The sequence below is a fragment of the Apteryx mantelli genome, chromosome 4 (genome assembly GCF_036417845.1).
Source record: "Apteryx mantelli isolate bAptMan1 chromosome 4, bAptMan1.hap1, whole genome shotgun sequence".
In the NCBI taxonomy this organism is placed as follows: Eukaryota; Metazoa; Chordata; class Aves; order Apterygiformes; family Apterygidae; genus Apteryx; species Apteryx mantelli.
The window spans coordinates 84546832-84569579 of NC_089981.1; the positions used below are offsets into that span (position 1 = coordinate 84546832).

The following is a 22748-nucleotide window of genomic DNA, read 5'->3' on the forward strand; positions in this document are numbered from 1 at the left end:
GTGATGTCCTTGCTGATCTACACATTCCCTCTATTGCTACTGCCATCACCATACTGCATCTCCCTTTTTACTTATGGGAGGGAGGAGGGGAAAAAAAATGGATTTTGAGTACCTTACTTCCAAACTGCCACATTCTACTTACCAAAGACAGAAAAAGATGGCCTACAAAAACAAATAGTTCCTACAGTTCAGTTTCCTGCTTTAATATGCTGCAAGTGCAATCCATGATCAAATGCTCTTGTTTTAGTGTTTCCTGATTTAAGATTCAAGAAAGCTTCACCAAAAATTCAGTTGAACCAAGAAATAAAGCAAGGGTTTTGGTTTCCACACTACCGTCTTGGAATCCAATAACAACCCACCTCCCACCTCTATGCTGCTGAGAATTAACTGAAAAATATAGCTATATAGAGGTGGGTTTTTAATACTTCTGCTGGATGGAATTCTATTTGATGCTGTTAAGCTTTGATGACATACCCCAATGACTTGCTTGGAAGAAATCCATTTAGCAAGCTTGCAAATCATGCTGTTTCAGTTCTGTGAGTGCCCATGAGAAATGTGCATTTTCAATCATAAAAGCTGTAGAAACAAAATGGAACTTTGAGACACAGACAGATGAATTCCTTATCACGGCTTGGCTCTGTTCACAGAACATGTGCTTACCATTTCAAACTCCGGAAAACTATTTACAGGAATCTGAAATACGAGACTAAATCCAAAAGTAAAAAATAGTAAAAAATAGATAAATTTCTAGAAGATGCATTTTTTTCCTTTTCAAAGGCAAAATGGAGAGTCTGATTAAAAACAAAGCAAAAAAAAAAACCCAAAACCCCAACCCCCCCCCACAGCCTCTAGTTTGTTCCTAGGATTAGAAATGCTTGTAATATGATCTATGCACAGGGTGCCAGAATTACAGCGGTCGTCTTATGTTTATGTGGCAAGATACTTCAGTTCTGGGGAAGGAAAAGCAAACAGTTTGCACTTTCTTCACCTCTCACAAATTGTCCTTGAACGGGAACAACGGAGACTGCAGTGGGGATGGACACTTAGCACATCCCACTGCCACAGTGTAATCCCTACCAGCACCGGATCTTTGAACCACACTGCCAAGCATTCAAATGCTTCCAAAAAAACCCACCAGTCATGTCAAGCTGGGAGAGAACATAAATCTGTGTCAATCAGTGTAACTCTATATGGAGTTTGGAAAACAGTCTGAAAAATGGTCTTCACTGGGCATTTTCTGATCTACTTGCTTAAAAATTCAGTTCATTTCTGTAGGAGGCAGTCAACGACAATGACAGCACCTTCAAGTTAAATGCATTTGTTCCCAAGAAGAGAATTAAAGAAACATGTGTCATGCTCAGCATTGCTGAAAGTAAGACTTGACACAGTTATTTTCCCGGTACAACGAGACATCGGCCTCTCCCACTGGCCAGGATTGTCTCATTATTTCCTTGTCCTCTCTCCTTGCCTGTGTATCCATCTGTTGTTTCTTGTGTTATACTTAGTTTGTCAGCTGGCTGGAGCAGCAATGTTCTCGATTCTGTTACAGTACTTTGTTCAGCACAGTGCAGTTCTGATCCAAGCCTACAGCTCTGGGCACAAGAACAGTACAGCTCATTTGCTATTTACACTGCAACAAAAGGGACCTAAATTATAGATTAGCATCACAAAAAACCTAGCAGATTCACAAAGCACTCAGAACTTAGTTTCATGAAGGTTTTCTCTTGCAGCAAAGCTGGTTTAAGAAGTTCTTGCCCTCCTAACCACATTTCATTCTCCTGTCAGTTGTTCCAGTGCATCTCTTTGATGCCATGCTGTAGCAAACTGACGCAGGTTAAAAAAACATCTCCCCCTTCCCAGAAAAGGGTTGCTGTTCTTTAAACCATTAATCATGTCAATAACCTGATTTATGGTACCATTCCACAGACAGCTGCACCAGCACAACCAAGCAGATACACTGTGACAAGCCACCAGCAGCAGAGGAGAACTTCTAGAGCAGCTTTACCACTAGAGAAAATGTTCATGAAATTGCATGCTGGAAACCAGCTCCCAATAATGCTGTCTCATCTGTACCTTTTTTTTTTTCTTTTTTTTTTTTAAGTGATGTTCTACTTTGCATGAAGCCTGCCACACTTTTACCCCCCTACACACACCCAAATCTGCTATCTACACATCTGTCAGAACAGACAAGAATACAACTCTATAATGTGCTAAAGAGACTGCCTATAAAGTTGAATCCTCTGGATATTACTGACCTTGAATGGTTCAAGCTCTCTCTTGTTCCATTTATCCTTGTAGATTCTGCAGCCAAATCAACTGAACCTTGTAGTCAGTGAGACCAAAATAAAACAAAGAGGAACTTCTAATCTTTCTCTGTTAAGGAGAAATGAAATCAGTGCAGGCTCCATAAAACAAGAGTAATGGGAACTGTTCATGGTTATGAGCATCTGAAACAACAAAGTGCCTCTCACTAGGTGATGCAGTGAAACTGTGGCAAATGAAGTTATATGCTCCAATGTCACAACAAGGTACAAGTCAACCAAAAAGGAATATTTTTTCTTAGCTTTTGAGAGATGACTTCATGCTACGTGTCTTTGAAAGTGCCACTGTCTCAGATTTTCCAGAGATATCCCATGAAAACTTGGATTGGATGAGGAAGAGAGCAAAAGCTGAGTTTGCCCTGCTTGGAAAAAAGCTCCTTTCCTAGTTTTCTTGCTTGGAACATGTCTGAATTTCTCTTATTTTGTGTAGATGCTGCCTGGGGCAGACAATCCTACCTTCCTCCACAAGTCACTGCTGGACAGACCACATTGTCCTGACTCAAGCAATGAATGAACTAAGCAATCCTTTGGAGAGCAGCAATGATGTGTTCACACACTCTGGCTGTTAAATTATTACCATGGTATTTCTGACTAGAGATTACTGGGCTTCCAAGGGTTGAGACTGTGGCAGATAGATCCTTCTCATGAGAAGGAGGAATTTACATAAAACAAATGTAAGCAAATAACTTAATGCATACGATCTCTCATTCAGACATGTTTCCACACGGGAAAAAATCTTTAGGGAAACAAACATCAAAATTCTGACAAATTCTTATAATAGTTACAAAAATAAATGTGTCTTAAAACAATACAAACATTGGTGGTCTTTTTTACATACAATTTTGAACTACTGTCTTATTGTGCTAGCAGTCTTCTAAGGATAAACAAGCTCTGAAAGTATTTAAAAAGAACAGTTTTCTTGCAAACTCTTGTTTGAAATATATTCTCCTCTGGCTCCACATTTTGACAGTACTGAAACCGTACTGAGCCAAACATTTTTTTTCCAACAGTGAGTATTTTAACCGATTTTAATACAGATCACTTTCATATTCATTTGTACATACAATAACTAGCCTTCACCCTTATTGACTTAAACTCACAATAATTCTCATAGGGTGGCATTTTATTTGTTTAAAATTTTGATATATTCACAAACAGAATAATTGCCTAAATTTACAATCATAATCATATCAAAGTTATAAGGAAAAATAGTAGAAAATAAACAGTATTGAAAGACTGATATTTTCATGAAACATCCAGACTATCACACTAGGCATACAAAATGTACCAGTGATAAAATCTTCAGACAGCAACTATCACATAAAGCCATAAGCTTTAAAATGTATCTGCCCCTGAAGAATCTGAATCCCCATGTATACTGCTGATACTTCTAGTTTGGTTATCTATATTCATGGAAGGCAGCTTCACTGACACCTTTGCTGCAGAAACCTGTGAATTTAAATGCAGGACAGCATCCCCTCCTAAAATAAAAACAGAATAAAACACATTATTCGCAGTCTATGATATATATCGTTTAACTACTTGATTCATCTCCATACTGTGTCACTTTATTGAAAAATAAAGACACAGACACCCTTACTGTCCAAAATCAGCATATGGCAATATCTTTGACGCATAGTTCAGAGGGTGTTGTTTTACCCACCGCAGTCCTCTATCAGATAATAAAGGGATGAATATCTGAGAACATATAGTGTGGGTATTTACATACATACACACCACATGCACGTGCATACACACACACACACTTTTTTATATATATGTGTGTGTGTGTGTGTGTGTGTGTGTGTGTGTGTATATGTATATGGGTGTATGTGTGTGTATATATATATATATTTATATAAAATCTCCAGTAGGCATAGAACTACTTCGAAAATGTATACTGATGTTTTCCATGGAAAAGAAATGAGATATTGCAGACACTAATAGTATTTCTAAACTCCATCCATATGTGCATGTCTATTTGCATCAAATCCTTAGAAAACATTAAGGATTCTCTATAACGCATATCTCCATAAAATCATAAAAAGCAAAGCAATACAAGTTGAAGCTATTGGCTATATGTGTTGTGGGGAAAAGCACCCTCCCAGCGATTCAGCTGCCCAAACACAAGTGAGCAGTTGCTTTAGCTCTTTCCCACTACAGGGCTGTTTCTCCAGCTTGCTTCCCTGACAGATGATGTGGTGTTGCTACTTCCTTGTGGTTCATCCCCCTTCTTCCATCCTACAACAAACACCAGAGAAAATGCATCAAGCCGCCCCACAGGAGATGCGGCTTGCAGAACTTCACTTTATCTTCCACTAAGCCTGAGACGGCACCTCGTCGTTCTCCGTTCTTGCGGTCTCGGCCTTCTGGCCCTGCGCAGCGTGGGACTCTGCCAGGGACAAGCCCACACACAGCCTAGCCACCTAGGTAATTAAAACACTAGTTTCTCAATGAAAAAACAAAACAAAAGAAAAAAACCCCACCACACTTAGGCTTTCTTTCACCCCAGTTAATTATCTACTATGTCACTGCAGTAGTAACCTGCTTTCATCTGACTTGTAGCAAAGCACACTTCAAATGACTAATTAAAACAACAAAAAAACAACTGCTAAAATAAAATTTCACCCCGTGTTTTTCACGCTAAAACAGCTGCCAACTGCCTAGGAAGTCAAAAATAAACGGGGCTGAAGACAGTAAATCCAGTACCTGGAGCAACTTGTGCCAGCTAAGCCTCTTGCATCTCAGGAAGGCAGGGCTCCACAGACGTAGGAAGAGCACAGTGACAACTTTTATGTCCCCAGGGAGTCAGCACATCACCCGCCTGCTACAACCACTTATGCACTTTGCAAGAGTCAATGGCTACGGTTTCTCTAGCCTATCCTCACTATTTGCGCAGCCTTCTTTGCTCCCTGCCCGAATCCCCTCCACAAAGCACAGCTGCCGCAGTTTGTGTTGGCAAATCTGATGCACGATCAGAAAGAATACACGAGAAAATCGACATCTTCTGAACATTATTCAAAAGCACATTTATGGTAACACCACAGAGATGTGCAAACAACATGTGCGTTTTGTTCTTCCAGAAGTAGTTCCACGAGCTTAGTCTGTAACCATGTCTGCATGATTAAAATAGGTTATTCAGAATGGGAACAGAAGAAAAACATATATGTTTATTTGGTTAGAAGTGAAGCCGACACACAGTAAAGATATGAATGTGTAATGCCCAAGGAAACTCTGTAAATCATCCTAGACACCAAAGCAAACCATTCCATACTCGCTGACACTGTATGCAGTTTGATGCTATCGAAGCTTTACATGGTTAATAATTTCCACAGTCATGCCACACTCCATGATGTCATTGTTTCAACAGCTGTTTTCAGGTTTAAAAAAAGAAAAGGAAAAAAAAAGAATATTTCCTGATCCCAAGGGTCTGTAGTAACTTCCCAAGCATTTGAATCTGGGGTGCTGAAAGACCATAGCATACCAGTCTACATTCTTCCTAACACATACTCTAATATATTTTACAGACAAACTACAGTTCAATTTTCTGTTGGCTATAAAATGCTAAAAGCACAGAGAAATCAACCGAGTAATTCCATCTACCTGCTCAATAGAAAAGTTACCTGGTCCTGGACTATCCAATTATCCTTAAAGATCAGCTTAAAAAATATCCAAAGCCAATATTTTTTAAAAAATACAGAAATCTGAAGTCTTCGACTTTGTTAGATACACAAAGAAAACATACAACCTAGATTTTCAGCATTTTAACTGTAAAAATTTATGGATATCCTATTTCAGCTCCACAGGAGATTTTGCTTCATGACTGCAAGTTTCCAGGACAGGAGGCTACTAGTCCTAGAACTCTGCACAAGCCCAAAGATGCAGCTATTAAGTTACTCTCACATCTGCTTTACCATTATCACCTCTTGCTTAATCCAACCTCTGGCATTCACAGTGCATACATTTTATAAAACACATTCATATCTACACACAGAGATGTGTATGTGAATACACGCACAAATGCAAGTACATAGGTTTAAATGCTTGTATTCATGCTCACATAATATGTTATAAAGCATGCATATTTACTGATGTCTGAATCTGCCTTTGGCTCTTCACCATATTAGTGCTTGCATAGTCCTTGGCCAGCTCCTACTTTACCAACGCAATATTCCATTTTACTTTCCTCCCTCCCCGTCATCAGAGAACGGCTCATAACCAAAACTAAGAGACTTTCTTCTTAAAGATTAACCCCCTCAGCCACAAATATGCAAATAGCAATGATGCTTGTAATCTTCTGATGCACAGTAAAAACGAAGTGGAAAATTCCATCACTCCATAAAGCAGCACAGAGCAGGGAGACAAGTAGTCTTCACAGCTTTTTTCCTCTTTAGAAGTTCTGGAAGTACTCAGAACAATTTTGCAGTCATCTACTTAGCTGTATTTATAAAAATTTTCCTTGTTAAAATCCAATAAATGCAACTTGCGACCTCAGCTGACCTCCATTTCTCCAAATTCATTGTCACTGTCTAATAGAATACGTTCATGTAAACTGTGAAAACTGACACCTTTAATAAGTGCATAAGGGCCCTCGACTGGTAGAAACTCAACAATGACTGAAAACATCTTGGTGACCCGCTGATGGAAAAGGTCGGATTTCAGATTAGGAATTTTTCCTGTGCTTGGCAATCTATATAACAAATTCATGTACAGTACTAAATTTCCAGATCTTTGTTTAACAGAAACATAAAAATTAATGGTGTGTCAACCAACCGGTGACCTGTGAAAAGAGTTTTTCTCTGAGAGGTACCGTCACACGGAGAGTATGCTATATACAAGTGTATTGCGAATGTGTGCCAAATGGAAAAGGAATAAAACACACTGAAGGGAGTTTTGGTTACTAATACCATATGGCAACAATAGGAACAAAGAAAAATGTTTGAACCTTTCTTTTTAATTTTTTTTCTATTTGGCAAAATAAAAAGACTAAACAAGTCTGATTTTTAAGCCAAATAAAAAACATGTGCTTTAACTTCTTTAAGCCAGTGTCCGTACATTAAGTAAAACTTCTATTTTTAATCTATCAGGAGATAAAACAGAACCATATTCTTGTCGGTGAAAAGAGCTATCTTTTTAGACATATGTGCCTCGATAAATAGGGAGGGGTTTGAAGGATCAGGGCCCCAGTTATTGTTTCAGTATAAAAGCACCATAATTACTGTAATTACCCGTGTATTATTTCCTAAAAATTAAAAACAACCATCACCCCTAGCAACCCTCCCTCTACCCTCTCATAATCTAATGCAAAAAATAAAGCAGCTAACTTCTAGAGTAAGAATAAACTTCCAAGCACATGTAAAAACAACTCCGATACAATACTCTTATTCCCTTAACAGCAAGGGTTGATATGCTTGGCTTGTTTCTTCTTCTGCCAGATTCCAGCTGCTTCATTTTGTTTATCACTAACTTCAAAGTTTCAAATGCTGTCCTGTCCCAACAAATAACTTCCCCCAGATGGCATTATCTCAAGTGTTCAGAGCACTGGGGATAGCACAGCACCTGCAGATCTGTAACTCAGCATTGTATAAACCTCCAAAGAAAGTTCCTTTAATTTTTTTTGTCTGTCATTCCCCCATTTTGCCTTTTTTTTTGCTACCAAAAAAAAAAAAAAAAAGCTTCATATCTGACATATAGTTACAAGGACCTTTAGCAGGGAGACAGAGAAAGAGTTGTCAGAACTTCTTACAGTGATGACCGTAAGCAGAAAACCTATGAGTCCAAAAGTGACCAGACCACCACCAACAGAAACACTCTACCCGCTCCCCTTACCTGTAAGTAAAGACGTGAGATGCATATTTGCGCCAATGTGCGTCCGATCTGTGTCTTCATGGATATCTGTATGGTACCAAAAAAAATCCACGCATTTTAATGTCTTGTTGTACAGACAAATTACCAAGTAGAAAAACACAAAAAGCAGCATTTTCCTACAAATCAAAACTATTCCAGACATGCTGGGCTAACATACATTGATAAGAAACAGCCGTATTTTGATGTAAGCAACTCTGAAGGCTAAACTAAAAAGAGAAAACACACTGCAAGTCAGTCATGTTACTAATTATAAGGAACAATATTTCCAGTTCAAATTCATGTCTAGCTATATAGCCTGTGCGCTGTCTACATAATTCAATGCTTCTGGAATTTAATGGCTTATACAGTTGAAACTTGGTATGGTACAGAGCTAGCCTCATGGTCTCAAGACGGTAAAGAATACAGCGTTCTCAGAAATGAAATGGTCTGAACGGTTTCTCTAACAACCCTATCATTCGGACAAATTTACTCTCCATTCATGAGACAGCACCTCCACTTTTCTATCCCAGGTCCATTTGCACCATCGATTCAGTGTGGAAGGTATGCATATTTATGTTATTATGGAAAAGGTGAGGGAGCAATAAGTTCCAAATGTCCTCTCTTCGCACTGCCAGAAATGAAGCAAAAATGTTTAAGCATCTGTGCTTTTTATGGCAGGGACCCCTTCTCGCTGTGCAAACGCATTGGTTAGCATAGGGCCCCAGACTCCGGTACAGACCTCTGGCTTCCACTAGGACAGAAATATAAAAAACAAGAGAACAAGATGCTCGGCAAATGCATGCAGTTCTAGCCTCGAAATTCAAAACCAAACCTGTCCATAACTTCACTGGTTTCATGACAAACAGAAAAGACTCCAGTCAAACTGAGACCAAATTTCTAGGGCTGAATTACATGAAAGGGATGGATTTACAATTAAAACACATCAGTTGTTTTACAGAAATGGACTGACATCTGCGGGATTTGAGCCAGAAACGTCTGGATCTAAAAGTATGAGTCTGCTGCTTGAGCTGAGATAACACAATTCCATTCTCAAAGGCTTCAGCCAACTCATAAACCCCCGTAAGTGGGCTATAGCCACCAAGGGGACAGAAAACTATATAGCATGAGTTTAAAGTTTTGACCTAAAGTTTTCATGTGGTGTAACCTACTTACAGAAACTCCCCACGCATTCACACACAGTTTTCTTTTTTTGTTGGTTTAAAGCCTAATACATAGCTATAAGTATTTTTGAAAAGAAAATAAATTCAGATCCCGAGTCAGTAAAGGAGTGTGGGACACAGGCTAAGCAGCCTAGCAAATTTTTCAAAGCAGGACACTTGAAAATGACTTTTCCTCCTCTCGAGTCTGACTTCAAGGTTCAGCGGTTTTCCAAAACATGTTATATTCCCACCAACAGCAACACTAAACAGAACAAATACTAGAAATACATAAAACAAACTAGAACCAGATTTTTCAAAATCCTAACGCAGTTTTAAGAGACCAGTAGGGAAGGGCAAACAGAAAGCAGCTCCAAAAACATCTAGGAAGGAGATTGCAGAGTTTGCTATATAAATATTTCCTTTCAGCGACTAAAACCTCCTCTGCCCCTTTAGCTCCGGCATATCTTGCTCTGTAGTCTTTCTCATTGCCTAACAATTCAATTCCCTGGCCACACCTCTTCCTGTTGTTTCCCAGAAAATCACTTCCAAAAGATCACTTTCCAAAGAACTACAAGAATTATTAATACTGAGAAGACATAGCAGAAGTCCGTTTGAATGCTCCTTACAGCAGCCTGTGATTTTCTGCGTGTGAATTGCTTCTTTCTTGACTGCAACCATTTTCCCTGGGAGAAGTTAGAGGAGGGGCCTGCAGCAAACCTTGAAGGTTTTATTTGAAAGTAAAGCAGACAACGAGCAAACAGGAGAAGGAGTTGGCCTGCTACTGGCCCAGAATCTCTGAAAAACACTGGGAAAATGTGCAACATGTGCAGGGAGGTGTGGGTGGGTGCGGGAGTTACTAGCCTGCAACCATCTCTAAGTGCACAAGAGAGCCTAGGTAGAGAGTTGGTGGAATCAGGAGACTCTGACAGGTGATAATTAGAAAACCGCATGTCTCATGGTGTATTTAATATTTCTTTTAATTTCTCCCTATTTATTCAGTAAAAATAAATACCTCCTACATACCAATCTTCTTCTCATTTTCTGCAAAATCTAACAAGCAAGTGGATAGGAAGGCAATTTTGAATTATGGTTGTATAAAACTATAGTAGCTTTGTTAATCACACCTTCATGTCTGGGGATCCAAAGGACATTTTAATGTCAGGATCTGAAGCAAAATAAAGAAACTCAAAGAAAATGCACTCAAGTGATCAACAGCAGGAACTGACACTCAATTCTAGTATAGTGAAATTATGCAGACTTCCCTCAAGACGCAAGAATCATTCACTACAACCCTAGGAGTAGGACTGGCTCCACGGAGACCTTGCATCTTTACATAATAATCGCAGTAATACTTCCACGAGTAATTAAAGTTGAATAACAAATTCAATTACGTTTCACAATAAATTAGGCTTACAATGGGTTTGAAAGTGAAGATCTTTCCAATTCACACTTAAAATGAAGACGGTTGCAAGTGAGGGAATTCCCTAAGTAAATGTTGTTCTTTTATAAGCCAGTATACTGGCCAGGAGATGTACTAGATTAATCTAGAGTCCCTTCCTGCCTCCGAATTTCTGCTCAGATCTATTTGGCCTATGCAGTGGAATTACCAACAATATGATGGCTGTTACACAGTTTTTGATGCGCGGTTGTCCATACTACTTGGGGAGCACATAATTCGCGGCAAATGACAATCTCTGCTTATCAAACACGTACAGTATGTTGCGGGTCAGACTGAGCATGTATCTGCAGTGAAGTTTGCACTGCATCTGCTTGCTAAGCATCATGTGCCATCCGGCCCTATTAATTCCCCAGCTGCATGACTATTAAAAAAAAATAATTCGGTTAGGGACGTAAGAGGATAACATTCAGACAATCAGTGTAAGAGGTTACAAGCTACTTAATATCTCTTCAAAGTGTGATGGGAGACCTTGATGCAGCTGTATCTCAAACAGGCGAGGGATTTCCTGGGCTCCATTCCCTCCAGCCGTAACAGCAATCCTCACCCAGGTTAAAATGAAGGCTTCGGGACAGACAACGGGAAGAAAAGGGAAAACTTTCTCAACCGCACTACCCTTCAAGCAGCACTGCAGAGCAGAATTTGCTCACTGCAAGTCACTGTTCACATATAATGATGTCACTAAATATATTCCTGCAATAAAAATTTATAAAAGATATTCTCAGAATCCAAAGCTGTTTGATTAACAAGTGTTTTTCTAGATGACCACAAACAAAAGAGATAAAATTTCTCTGTTCTGAATACGTAAATATTCACAAAACCCTATGTATTTGTTTTGATGATTTTTACTTAATTCTTCCAAGCTCATGGGATTCTCCATACGGAAACAGTTTGCCAAGATGCCTATTACTGTACCACCATTACAAAAATCTGCCATTTTAAAATACCTATACTTTTAGCACAAGTATGCAATTTTTGTAATTATATATTTTTAAAGGAATATTATGAATGTTTTCCCCAGGAATACAAAACAAAACAGAACAAAAACAGCTCTATACAGTTAGCATTTTTCAGTGATACACTGTAATAAACACTAGGACATTTCTACATATGTTTCTAGCATACATGTTGACAAGCTTGTTAAAAATGACTTCTTTTCAAGCCATTTGTTAAACAGCAGAAGATGGCCATTGAAGGCCTTACCATTTGTACGTGTCAATTAAATTTGAAAAAAATATATATCAGGAATAAGCAATTCTAAGAAATATGAGAAGGCAAATAATGTCTCTATTAGGTTAGAAAGAATATTGTAGTAGTATACATAAGCAAGCATACATTAAAGAAATGGAAAACATGAAATCTCTTTACAGGCAGATCTGGTTGGAGACAGCTAATTTGCAAGTATTCAGATCCTAATCTGGCAAAGACCCTCTAAGCCTTCACTTGAAAAAAGTACCCAGTGTACCCAATGTGATGGCAAGTAACGCTGTCTCTACAGGTTAATGCCTGGAACCACAGACTTGGAAAGGTCTGATAGCAACTCTATGCTTTTCTGCTGTGCTATTTTAAAGTTCATTAAAACCTAAGATGTTTAAACTTTGTGCAACAGAGGTAAGCATTCCTCCTTGCAAACAAAAAAAACCCCAAAATCCAAACCACTTGGTCTGTTATATGGGAAAAGTAAAAAAGAATTCCTTTGTAATACTCGGGTGAATTTGACAGTAAAAGAACTCACAGCTCTAAATACTCAATACCGTCAATGAACTGCAGAAACATATTTCTGGCTTAAATATTCTGCTATTACTCTACATCTATGCTACCTATTTAGCATGCTACATCATCTTCCTAATTATCTCTTATGCACATTGCTACTTATTTTAATATGACACATACCTCCGTCTCTGCAGACTGCTATAAAAAGCAGGGAAAACACTGCAAGCCTCCGCTCTCAGCCCCACCGTGACTCTTGAAGGTTTCGCTACTACCAATGGTTCCCAAATAGCTACAGTAAAACCAGCAAATATGGTCAGCAATGCAGGAACTGCTCTGCACAAATCTTTGAGCAGCAGTCGAATAGTGCCTTTCGAGACACCGAACACCCTCATTTACACGAGGTTCTCATCTGGGCAGATGTTCTTTACCTCTAAAATTACACACACACAGGTTGAAATTTTGAAGAAGCTGGCTGCACAAGCTGCTGGTAACAACCCTTTTTTGTGCTAACTTACTTGCGAAAGCATTGCCGCTCTTTGCCATTCACTCTTCCCTGATCAAACCGTTGGTACCAAACTTGGTTCGCGCTTGGTTCATCAATAGCTTGCCTCATCAGCTTAGGCCACAGGCAAGCTGAATGCAGCTTGTAAGCAGTGTGATCAAAACTCATTTATCAGTTGTCCAGGTTTAAATATTTCTGGCCACAATACAGGGGAAATCTGCCCTGGAAAGCAGGGTGAATGGAAATAAAGCGAGCGTGTGCAGGAGCAGCTTCCTTGCAGAAGTGCAGGCTACCGTGTGTTGACAAGACAATTTGTGCAGCGCAACGGCAGCGACTCCTGGTTCTGCTCCGTGCTCCAGAGCACACACAGGACCTCCTGAATTCGGGGGCTGTATAGGGTTCTTCGAAAGGGCCAGCCCATGAAATTACTGAAGTGCAAATCATTAGTACAGGACACTGAGTCCCCTTGACCGAATGCAAACTAATTATGGAATGATTCTTGAGAAAGCAGGTGAAGGATTAGGGTCTAACGCAGTTACACTTGTATGTCAGGTGCGTGTGAGTCTATATGAAATCTTAATATTGAAAAGAATCATATATGAATCATTTTATCCATAAGTAATTATTACTCATTGTTGTGAACTGAGATTATTTAATTAATTAAGTTTTAAAGTGTCTCATGGGATTTAAAGGCTCTCCAGTATTTTACCTGAAGCAAATTCATTCACATTATATACATGCACACACATACTCCCAAATCTGGGATATCTCCGCAAGTATTGGATAAATCAATCTGCTTTCTTGCAGTTTCTACATAGAATCAAAGAAACAGCAGAAATTTTAAATGCATTATCCATTATTTTCTTCCTCTCTCTCTCTCTCCCTCTCTCATATATGGCCTACACATGAAAGAACTCATTCCAGAATATATTTAAAATTGAACACGTATATACAAATTTGGGAATACACTTGCCCATATCATTTTTCTGTCACTGTGAGTTATATGGCTCCAAGACCTCCACAAGACCAGAAGAGAATAAGCACTTAAAGCTTATCTTTCTTGATGCAAGACAACATTTGAACATCACTGTTACTTGATGCAGGGTTGTTGGGGGGGGGGGGATAATCTTTGAGAGAGAAAATGCACATGCTGCAAGGTCTCTCAGAACAGGACTGTCTCTTACAATCTAGAAAGCCTGGCAGAAGTGAGCCTCAATCATATCTGGTGCCTCTCGATGCTTCTGTAATGCAAACTGTAATACAGTTTTACTGTCCAAACTGTAATATGGTCTTCCTGTCCAAGTTACAGAGTGAGCTATCCAGTCCTTCCCTGTTTCTTTAGGAGAGAAATATACAGATTAATGCAGACTCATTGTTCATTGCTCCATATTTTTAGGCTGCTGTTGTGAAAATGAGGTACAGTAGTAGCCAAAGCGTATTACTCACGTGGCCTACATTTATCAGGCACAGAAAGTTCCCTGTGCTCAGCTGAAAATGTATTCTAAATCTGATAAGAAAAGCCCCCATTAAGAATCATTTGCTTGTTTAATTTTCACTTATTGAGCTTTAATGTACCATAGCAAGTGAACTGATAGTTAGTAATAACAACAGTGCCTTAACTACACAGTCCTTGTTTTGTACTCATTAATGTTTTAGAAGAACACATAACGGCCTCTAGATACAGGAAGCTGCTGGAAAATAAAACTAACCAATCATATAAACTAAACCAAGAGCTCTAAAGAATTTTTTGTTGAACACAGAGTTCAACAAAAATGTATTCTGTTCACTGTACACACGACACCAATGGGAATAAGAGCCAGTTCAAGTTCTAAGTTACCATTACTGGGGTAATAGTTTCAAGCTGCAAGGCACAGCTGTATAGGCCCAGCCAGACAGGCTATCACAGCAATGCTTTGATAGCATGGGGCCCTTAAGTGTCAGGATATAGAAAAGGCAGCAGTTGTTGGCTGTGAAAACAGTCTGATACAAACCAGATGGGGACTTACTTGATGGGCAACACAAAGGAAAACAATTGGCTCATTCAACAAAGTCAGGCCACTGCCCCAGAGAATTAACAGAAGACAATAACAGTCAACCCGAGTTGAGGCAAACAAGAAACAGCCATGTGGATACGGCTTAAGGAATTGTTTCTCCTCAGACTAAACATAAAGTTTTGATTTCTAATTCTTATATTCATTAATTTCAGTCTCGTTTACAAGCCCCCTCTTCCTCCAAAGTCTTCCGTATAATTCGTTTCTGTAACACCGGCCCTCACACACCTACTTAAGCAAGAGAAAAAATTATACAACAAAGAAGGCTGTATTAATCTAATGTTTCCTGAAGAATGCCAAGACCACAGACAACTTTCTGAACTGTGTCAGACCAACGTTACAGGCGCACGGCACACAATGCGTTATTGGGCACACTAACTCTGAAACATTTGCATGAATATGGCAGTATACTTACTGATACTTTTTCATTTTAAATGAATAAAACCAAAGAGGTCACATGCTAAGTTCCTGGAGTACAAATGCCTTCCAGTTTTGTGTAGAGATCTGCAGGGTTTTTAATCTTCTTTTTTTGTCTTGGGGTTTTTTTGTTTGTTTGTTTTTTACTTTTTTTTCCACTTTTTTGGAAGCAAACTTCAGATCAGTTATGTATATAGTTTTGTTTGTTGGGCTACAGTTAAAAATCTATTAAAATAGCTATTATCAAACTGTTTTGGAATAATAATCAAGAATGGGCTATTTCTGCTGTAACTCAAAAAATCCCCAACGCATTCATTTTTAGAAGCACGCTTGCAGAAGATTATGGCCCAAAATCTTAATTGCTCTTGCTGTTTTATTACAGGAAATATAAAAGTGACATGTGCAAAGGTATTTTGATTACAAATTACTTACAGAGATTGCACAATAAGTCAGACCTCTAAGGGCCTTCTGCAATTTCACTCTCAGACTAGAAACATCTGAACTTGCCTTTCATATGCTTCAAAACACTCACCCTGGCAAGCTCTGCCCTGCAGCGATCTACATGAGCGCATGGACGGCACACACTGAAAGACAGTCCCGTACTCAGGATACTCAAGCTAGTGTATCTACAGATGCAGTGACGTGCAGATGTCCTGGAAGCCTTGTGGGCTCACATGGTCCTGGGATCAGTCAGCATCAGCCCACCACAGCACGTTCCTTGGGCTTCCTTGCTTCCAGAGGCTGCTTGTCATCAGTTCAAGGACTTCTGTGCTAGCAGTGTTGCATGATGTAAACACGTCTCAAATACATCATTTGGATCTATGTTGGGTAGACACAATGTCTGCTCTTCTCTGTAAGTGCTTCTCTTTCCAAGCAGGCTTGCAAAAAGGAGCTGAGTTAAAGACCTGAACGTATGGCTCGCCTTTAACAGCCACAGCACTGGACAGACAGAGCTAGGAAGTTTGTCCTAAAAGAAAGAAAAAGACCTACTGAATTCATGAATTAGAGAGTCAGGGTCTGTCTTCTTAACTGGTTCTAGTTTTTAGCTGTTGGGGTGCTCGAGCCTGTGAACATGGTTTTACTTGAAAAAAAGAACTAAAATGCAGCCTTGGGTGCATTCAAAAAACCACCACATACGGGAGATAGAAAAGTAAGGTTTTGCCTCGGTTTCCTGCCATAAGCACACAGAGCCAACACGCTACAAAAGCAGTTGAGCGCTGCACTCTGTCGGAGCTAAAACATCTCATCAGCAGAATCGCGAGGCGTATTTCCAACAGCACAGCCAAATTCTTAAAACCTCCAACGAAGGGGCGGGTTGTCGCATCGTAACAGGGAGGATTTTGCCTGCAGCGCTGCCATTATTCATTTTTCACATCAGATATATCAAGGTCAGAACACGGGTTTTCTACACAGCCAAAACTTTGGTTCGAGGCTCCTCACTAGGCCATTTCTAGAAGATTACAGATCTTCGGGACAGAACAGCCTTTATCAGGCCTTAATCTCTGAGCCACTCACTGTCTTAGCCTTATGTTTAAAAGCAGATGAGAGAGGAGCAAAAATCTCTTCAAATCCCACGTCTGCCTGTTCAGGAAACCCCCAGTGGTTCTAGCTCTTGTACAAATGGCTTTAGACAACTTTGGTCAGACAATGCATACAGAAAGGACGGTATCTGAAGGCCATGGGGAAGGCATGGACTGACCATCCATTAAAGTGAGGACCCGCAACAAGAAACCGTTGCTCCTCCGCTCTTCTTTTTTTAATCAGGAAGGAAGCTTCATCTTCAGAAACGAGCATCCCCTGTGCAATCTCGCTCTTCGCATGTCTCTAGGATCGGTTCCAATTACTGAAACAGGCAATGTGCACTTTGAAGAAGTTAATCATGTATTTACACTGTAACTCAAACTAGTAAATATTTCCCATTTATAATTTTGATTTACACAACAGGGCGCAATGGCAGCTGTTAAGTAAATAAAACAATTTTCTCAAGATCTGTAATTATGGTTTTAGGAATATAAAAACAAACCAAAAAAACACAGATATTAAGCAACTGCCAGCAAATTCCAAGCTTTTTACTTCTTTTGAAGATACAATAGCCTGACAAGGGACAGAAACTGCAGCTGCCACACTGTCTTTAAACAAATACAACCCTGCCTAAGTCTTGCAATACGTACAGTGCATAAAACCAAGCCATACTATGCAACCTTGAGATTAGTACTTTACTGTAACAACTTGAGTTAGGTTGGAGGTCAGTAGGTCAGCCCATATTAAGCCTAACCTGCCTCAACTGTATAATTTTGAGCCAAAACATAAATGTAATTCTAACAGACTCTGTGTGGCCTGAGATGCACATTTTTATTGTTTGCATATGGCTGATGATTTATTGTTTTGTATTAAAGCTACATGCCTATCTGACATTAAAAAGGAAAAGAGTGAATAGAAAGTCAAAGTTATGCCATACACAAAGAGAAACAGTTACCTCCCTGCAGCCAAAGCATTAGGGGAAAAAACCCTGCATTTTACGGAACTGCTAAGTATTTTGTGTCATACTCAACAACTCTCTCTCAACTTGTTTAGAACTGTGCTTAAAAGCAGTTCTTGTTGCTTTAAAAGCAAAACATGTTTCAGATTAGAGAAGGAAAACAATTTCTAAATGATAATAGAGATACAAAGGTTCTAAATCTAAACTAACTTTTTCTAGGTGTACTTTTAATTTTTTTCTTCCTGAATGACAGCATTCATGACAGAAAACAGAACACAGTAGTTCACAGACAAAACATAACCCATCTTCATCATTTACTACTGTTCCTTGCAAACAGTCACCAAAAAGTAATTTGTAACAAGTATTTCAGAGAAGAGGATTTGTTGCATTTTGCTTTCAAAATTCAGCTTTATAGACGACAAAAAGCGCTTTTAACCAAGTTTTATATTTGCACGTTATTCAATACTGTTAGAAAATGTAGTCTCATATGCAAACTGAGCAGTGAACAGGTCACACATTACAACTTTAATCTTCACTTATCAGTTTTTACCCTATTTTTAGGAAAGAATCTACTTTGGCAGACTGCATTTTCTCAAAAACAGCATGCTATCAAAGAGTAACATTACAATTATTTTATATAGTATCCCTAATTTGGAAAACATCCTAGACAGCATTTACTCTATGTTCTCTTGCCTTATTCAAAAGTTTCCTAGGCACCTAGTTAAGAAATGAGGAAAACGGGCACTGGAGACACTTATATTTCATTATATGCAGTCTTTGTATCAATGTGTTTGGAAGAAGTTGCTAGAAAAACCTGGCCTCTGTTCAACACACAAAGTAGGAGGTCTGTCGACTCCTAAAGGATCTAGGAAAACAAGTAAATAAAATACTTAGATAACTACACCGATCACGAACAGCAAAATCATCTGTAAGTCAAGCCCTTTCACAACATAATAAGCAAAAAAGTTAAAAAAAAATAAAATGTTACTATTTGACTGTAGACACCAATCATCTAAATATCCATCTTTATTGGCTCACTAGATTTTTTTAGTAACTTCACAACTATGTATCACCTGTGCCAGCAGTGCAAAAACTTTATTAAGTATTAAAAAAGGGAAAGAAACAAGGTTAATGGCTGAGAATGACAGCATCTGTAAATCCCCCACCCACTTCATAAAAGAGGTTTGGGGACAACGATGGTCAGAATCTGTGGATTATTCATCACTCGCATTAAGCTACCTCTTCTCTTCCTGGTCATCTCTCTCCTATCAGCCATCCCACGTACAAACAGCTGGGTCCTTTCAATTTCTGGATAGTGCTTAAAAAGCTGAATTGGAGCTCTTCAAGGAGAAATAAAGCTGAAGAGTGTCCAGCTGCCTCTGCCAAGGATGGTCACAACCAACACAGACAGGGAAAGCAGAAGCAGCTCATTCTGTTGCTTTGCTCTCAGACATGCACAAGCCCCTGAATTATAAAGGGCAACATCTGCTTTCCGTGACAACCAGAAGAGGAAAAACAAAACAAATCCAGAGTATTTTCAGGACAGAAAGCCTATTATTCCTACACATTTCTATTAGATCTACACAATTGTATTATTCCTACACATCCTATAATTTTGCTATAAACGTTTCTTCAGATTGAAAGGCGTGTTTGTAATACTCCTTGTCTTCATCTGTGGCCATACAGTATCTATGCAACGGGTCACCAGCATCCAAAGGCCTCAGGCTTCTTGTTCTGATACTCATGCCTTCTATAAAAGAAATACAACTTTCATATTTAAAAAAATAATGTGAGATAAGAGGCCTACTTAAATGATTGTTAATCCCAGCAAGGATGGTTATCCTAAAAGACCCTACTGTGAGTCTGTTGATTGCACTAACTCAGCAGCAGAGTCAGAAGCAGGTCTAGCTGAGAGAGCTGGAAGGGTTGTTACTAATTCCAACTTCAGCTGATATTGATGTACCAGGCTGTAGAGTGAGGAGTGGAAAAGCATCTTATCCAGCAAACGGTCTTTGAAGGCTGTAATCTCTGGTGAAGGCTGCAGCATACACCTGGATGCAGTAACTGCAACCAAATGCTGAGCTGAACAAGAAAAGGACAATGTTGTTCCTCACAACAGATCTTGCTGTAGTGACATACTGAGATGCATCATTTAGAACAACTAGGAATCTCATTTTAAATTCATTTGCTATCACTATTAAAGAATAGGCGCATGGAAGAATAAGACCACAAAAATCTAATGCCTCTATACAACATTATGGTAGTAAAGATGACATCTAGAGGGACTTCAGACTCAAGTATATGTATATAAGTGAGTAGCAGGTTCAGGAGAGACTCCACCAATCATCTCCCATAACCTACTGGAACACAGAGGCCACAGAACAGCTAAGGACACTTGCTTTCTAGATGCACGTCAGTTCTTTCTTATTAAACCATGGGCACAGAGCTGTGGAACCACTAATTTGTGAGAAACTTCTCCCTCCAGAGAAGAACTAACTGGAAACAGCCCTTAGACTGATTAAGTATGTGGGGAGTCTCTGTCCTTAAGTGGCTTGCCCAAGCCCATTAGTGTGTGTGTGTGTGTGTGTGTGTGTGTGCGTGTGTGTGTGTGCGTGTGTGTCCCATTTATACAAGCAATGGGTGCATGAAAGGGGAAAGCAGGTCAGCCTAGTCAGCTTGCTACAAAATCTGCTTTTATTCAGAGTTACTCAAGATCAGTGCCAGTGGGATCGATGCCCGTTTACAGGGTTTATTGTGTGTGTTTATTTTTTGCTCTTTACAATGAAGGCAAGAGCAATTACTGTAAGTTTGTAAAAGTGCATACAAATCATAATACACAATACAAAGCTGCTTCAGTCAGATCCTATCATGTTTATGAATCCTACACAGGCTGGGAGAAAGAAAGGCTGTGTGTTTAGGCACAATTTGGGTAGACTGGTGAGGAGTGATTTAGTGTCCAGGAGATCCTATACTGTATTTGATACTTGCTATCAAGAACATACCCTATTTGCAATGCACAGCAACTCCAGCTCCTTCATCACCACACATTCAGAGCATGAGAATCTAACACAAGAGAAACAGCATCAAGTTCTAGCTTTGGTGCTCAGCTCCTGGCTGGATGGGCATCAAGAAAACGAGCAAAGCTGCTGTTACTTACTTATTTGAAAATCTACCCTCTTCAATAACTCTTTACACCTGGATTGTCTTACAGTAGAGGCTGATTCGCACAACTGGAGACTGGAACTTGTAGAAGATCAAAGGTAGAGTGCCAAAGCGGAAATTGCAATTTTGGACTATTATCTACATTCCAGTTGTCTCAGAGTGGATATGCAGTGGTGAGAGGTACTCTTTTCTTAATTAGAATTCTGCCTAGAATCTGTTTGGCCACTAGAGACAGAAGCTGCAAAAATAAATGGAAAAACTGTCTCAAGAGGAAATATGGAGAAATCCCCAATGCAGGAACAAGGCAGTAATGACAAATACAGCATAACAGAACTGATATGTCTAGGAAAATCCATTCCATTATTAAGATATATTTAACTTAAAGAAGGGGAGGAAATGAGAGATTTAGGAGACTGGAGGATCATTTCCCAAAAAGGAATCTTTTGTGAATAGGTGCAAGGATGCGCACCGTGCCATGAAAGCCACAGCAGTTCCTGGTGCTCACTTCTTCCCATAACTCCAAGCAGAAGAACACACCTGGGTATGCAACAATGATTCTACACGTGACTTCACCTTACACTATGAAAAAAAATCAGTGTTTTGTTTTAAGCTTTTGCTCAAAAAAAATTGAGATAACTCAGTGGGGAAAAAAGCAACCTTAGATATAAATGATGCTTTATAGCAGATAATTAAAACGTATGAGTCAGCAAATTCAAAGCTACTGTTCCAAATTTACTGTAACAAAGTTACATATCAACTTGCAATACTTTAAACTAGAAACTCTCAAGTGCAGCTACTGAGAATTTTATGTAGGAAAATTATGCAAAATGTATTCTTATTATTCAGGTACGAGTTTTATAATATATGGGCTGCCATGTAATTGCAGTGGTCGCACATGCAGAAAGCAAGAGAAAAGTGTTTGAGAATTAGTGTTCCAAACCCTTCTGATCACTTATAAGCCTATGGCTACTTGTGAAAAAGGCAGAGTTTCTGTTGGAAACACAGTTTTGCATTTCCTGAATAACCAGAATGTAAAATAAATTAACTGAATTATGTCAATGAGCAGTTTGATATCATGGGGAGAGAACTATATTGGTGTCAAAATAGACCAGAAACAAGAGTTCTGAAGAAAAAAAATGAAAAAACTTATATAAACCTCTACAGGACAAACATTTGCTTGTAAAATACCACAATTATATCTAATTGATTTCATGACTTCAGTTTCCGAGATATTCCCTCAGAAAGCAGTCAAGCTCAAGGACCAACATAGGCTATACAAACTATTCCTATAGCTCAGGTTGTGGCGGTATTCTGTCTACAGTGTGAAATAGCTCTGTTCTGCTTCACTAGCTGCAATTTCCAGTGTGGTTCGGACAGTCTTTAGCAAAAGTCTAGAGTGAGATCCAGTCCAAAAAAAGAAACAGCAGGATATTAAAGCAAAAGTAAACTTTCAGTAAAATAGTTAAGAGTTTGACCAAAGCAATTCCAGTTCCAAGAAAAAAAATACAGACCTTTAGCCTTATCCTAATCTTCTTCCTTCCTATTGAAGCATCTGTTAGAGATTTGCCTCATGCCACAATAGTTTAAAGGAGAAAAAAAAAAAAAAAAAAAAAGACTAAGAGCAATTTCTGGCTAAGGAA

At 39.1% G+C, this 22748-nt stretch overlaps 1 protein-coding gene across 1 annotated transcript in view; it reads right to left on the minus strand.

The window, feature by feature from the left end:
* Positions 1–3038: 3038 nt before the first annotated feature.
* The window catches only part of KIAA0586 (KIAA0586 ortholog), a 71944-nt gene continuing 52234 nt past the window's right edge, over positions 3039–22748 (minus strand). The window contains exons 31-32 of the mRNA XM_067295106.1: positions 8151–8216; positions 3039–3802 (exon numbers count right to left, since the gene is read on the minus strand). Of these exons, the coding sequence (XP_067151207.1) occupies positions 3657–3802; positions 8151–8216 (212 nt within the window). The 3' untranslated portion in view covers positions 3039–3656. The remainder of the gene's footprint in view (positions 3803–8150; positions 8217–22748) is intronic.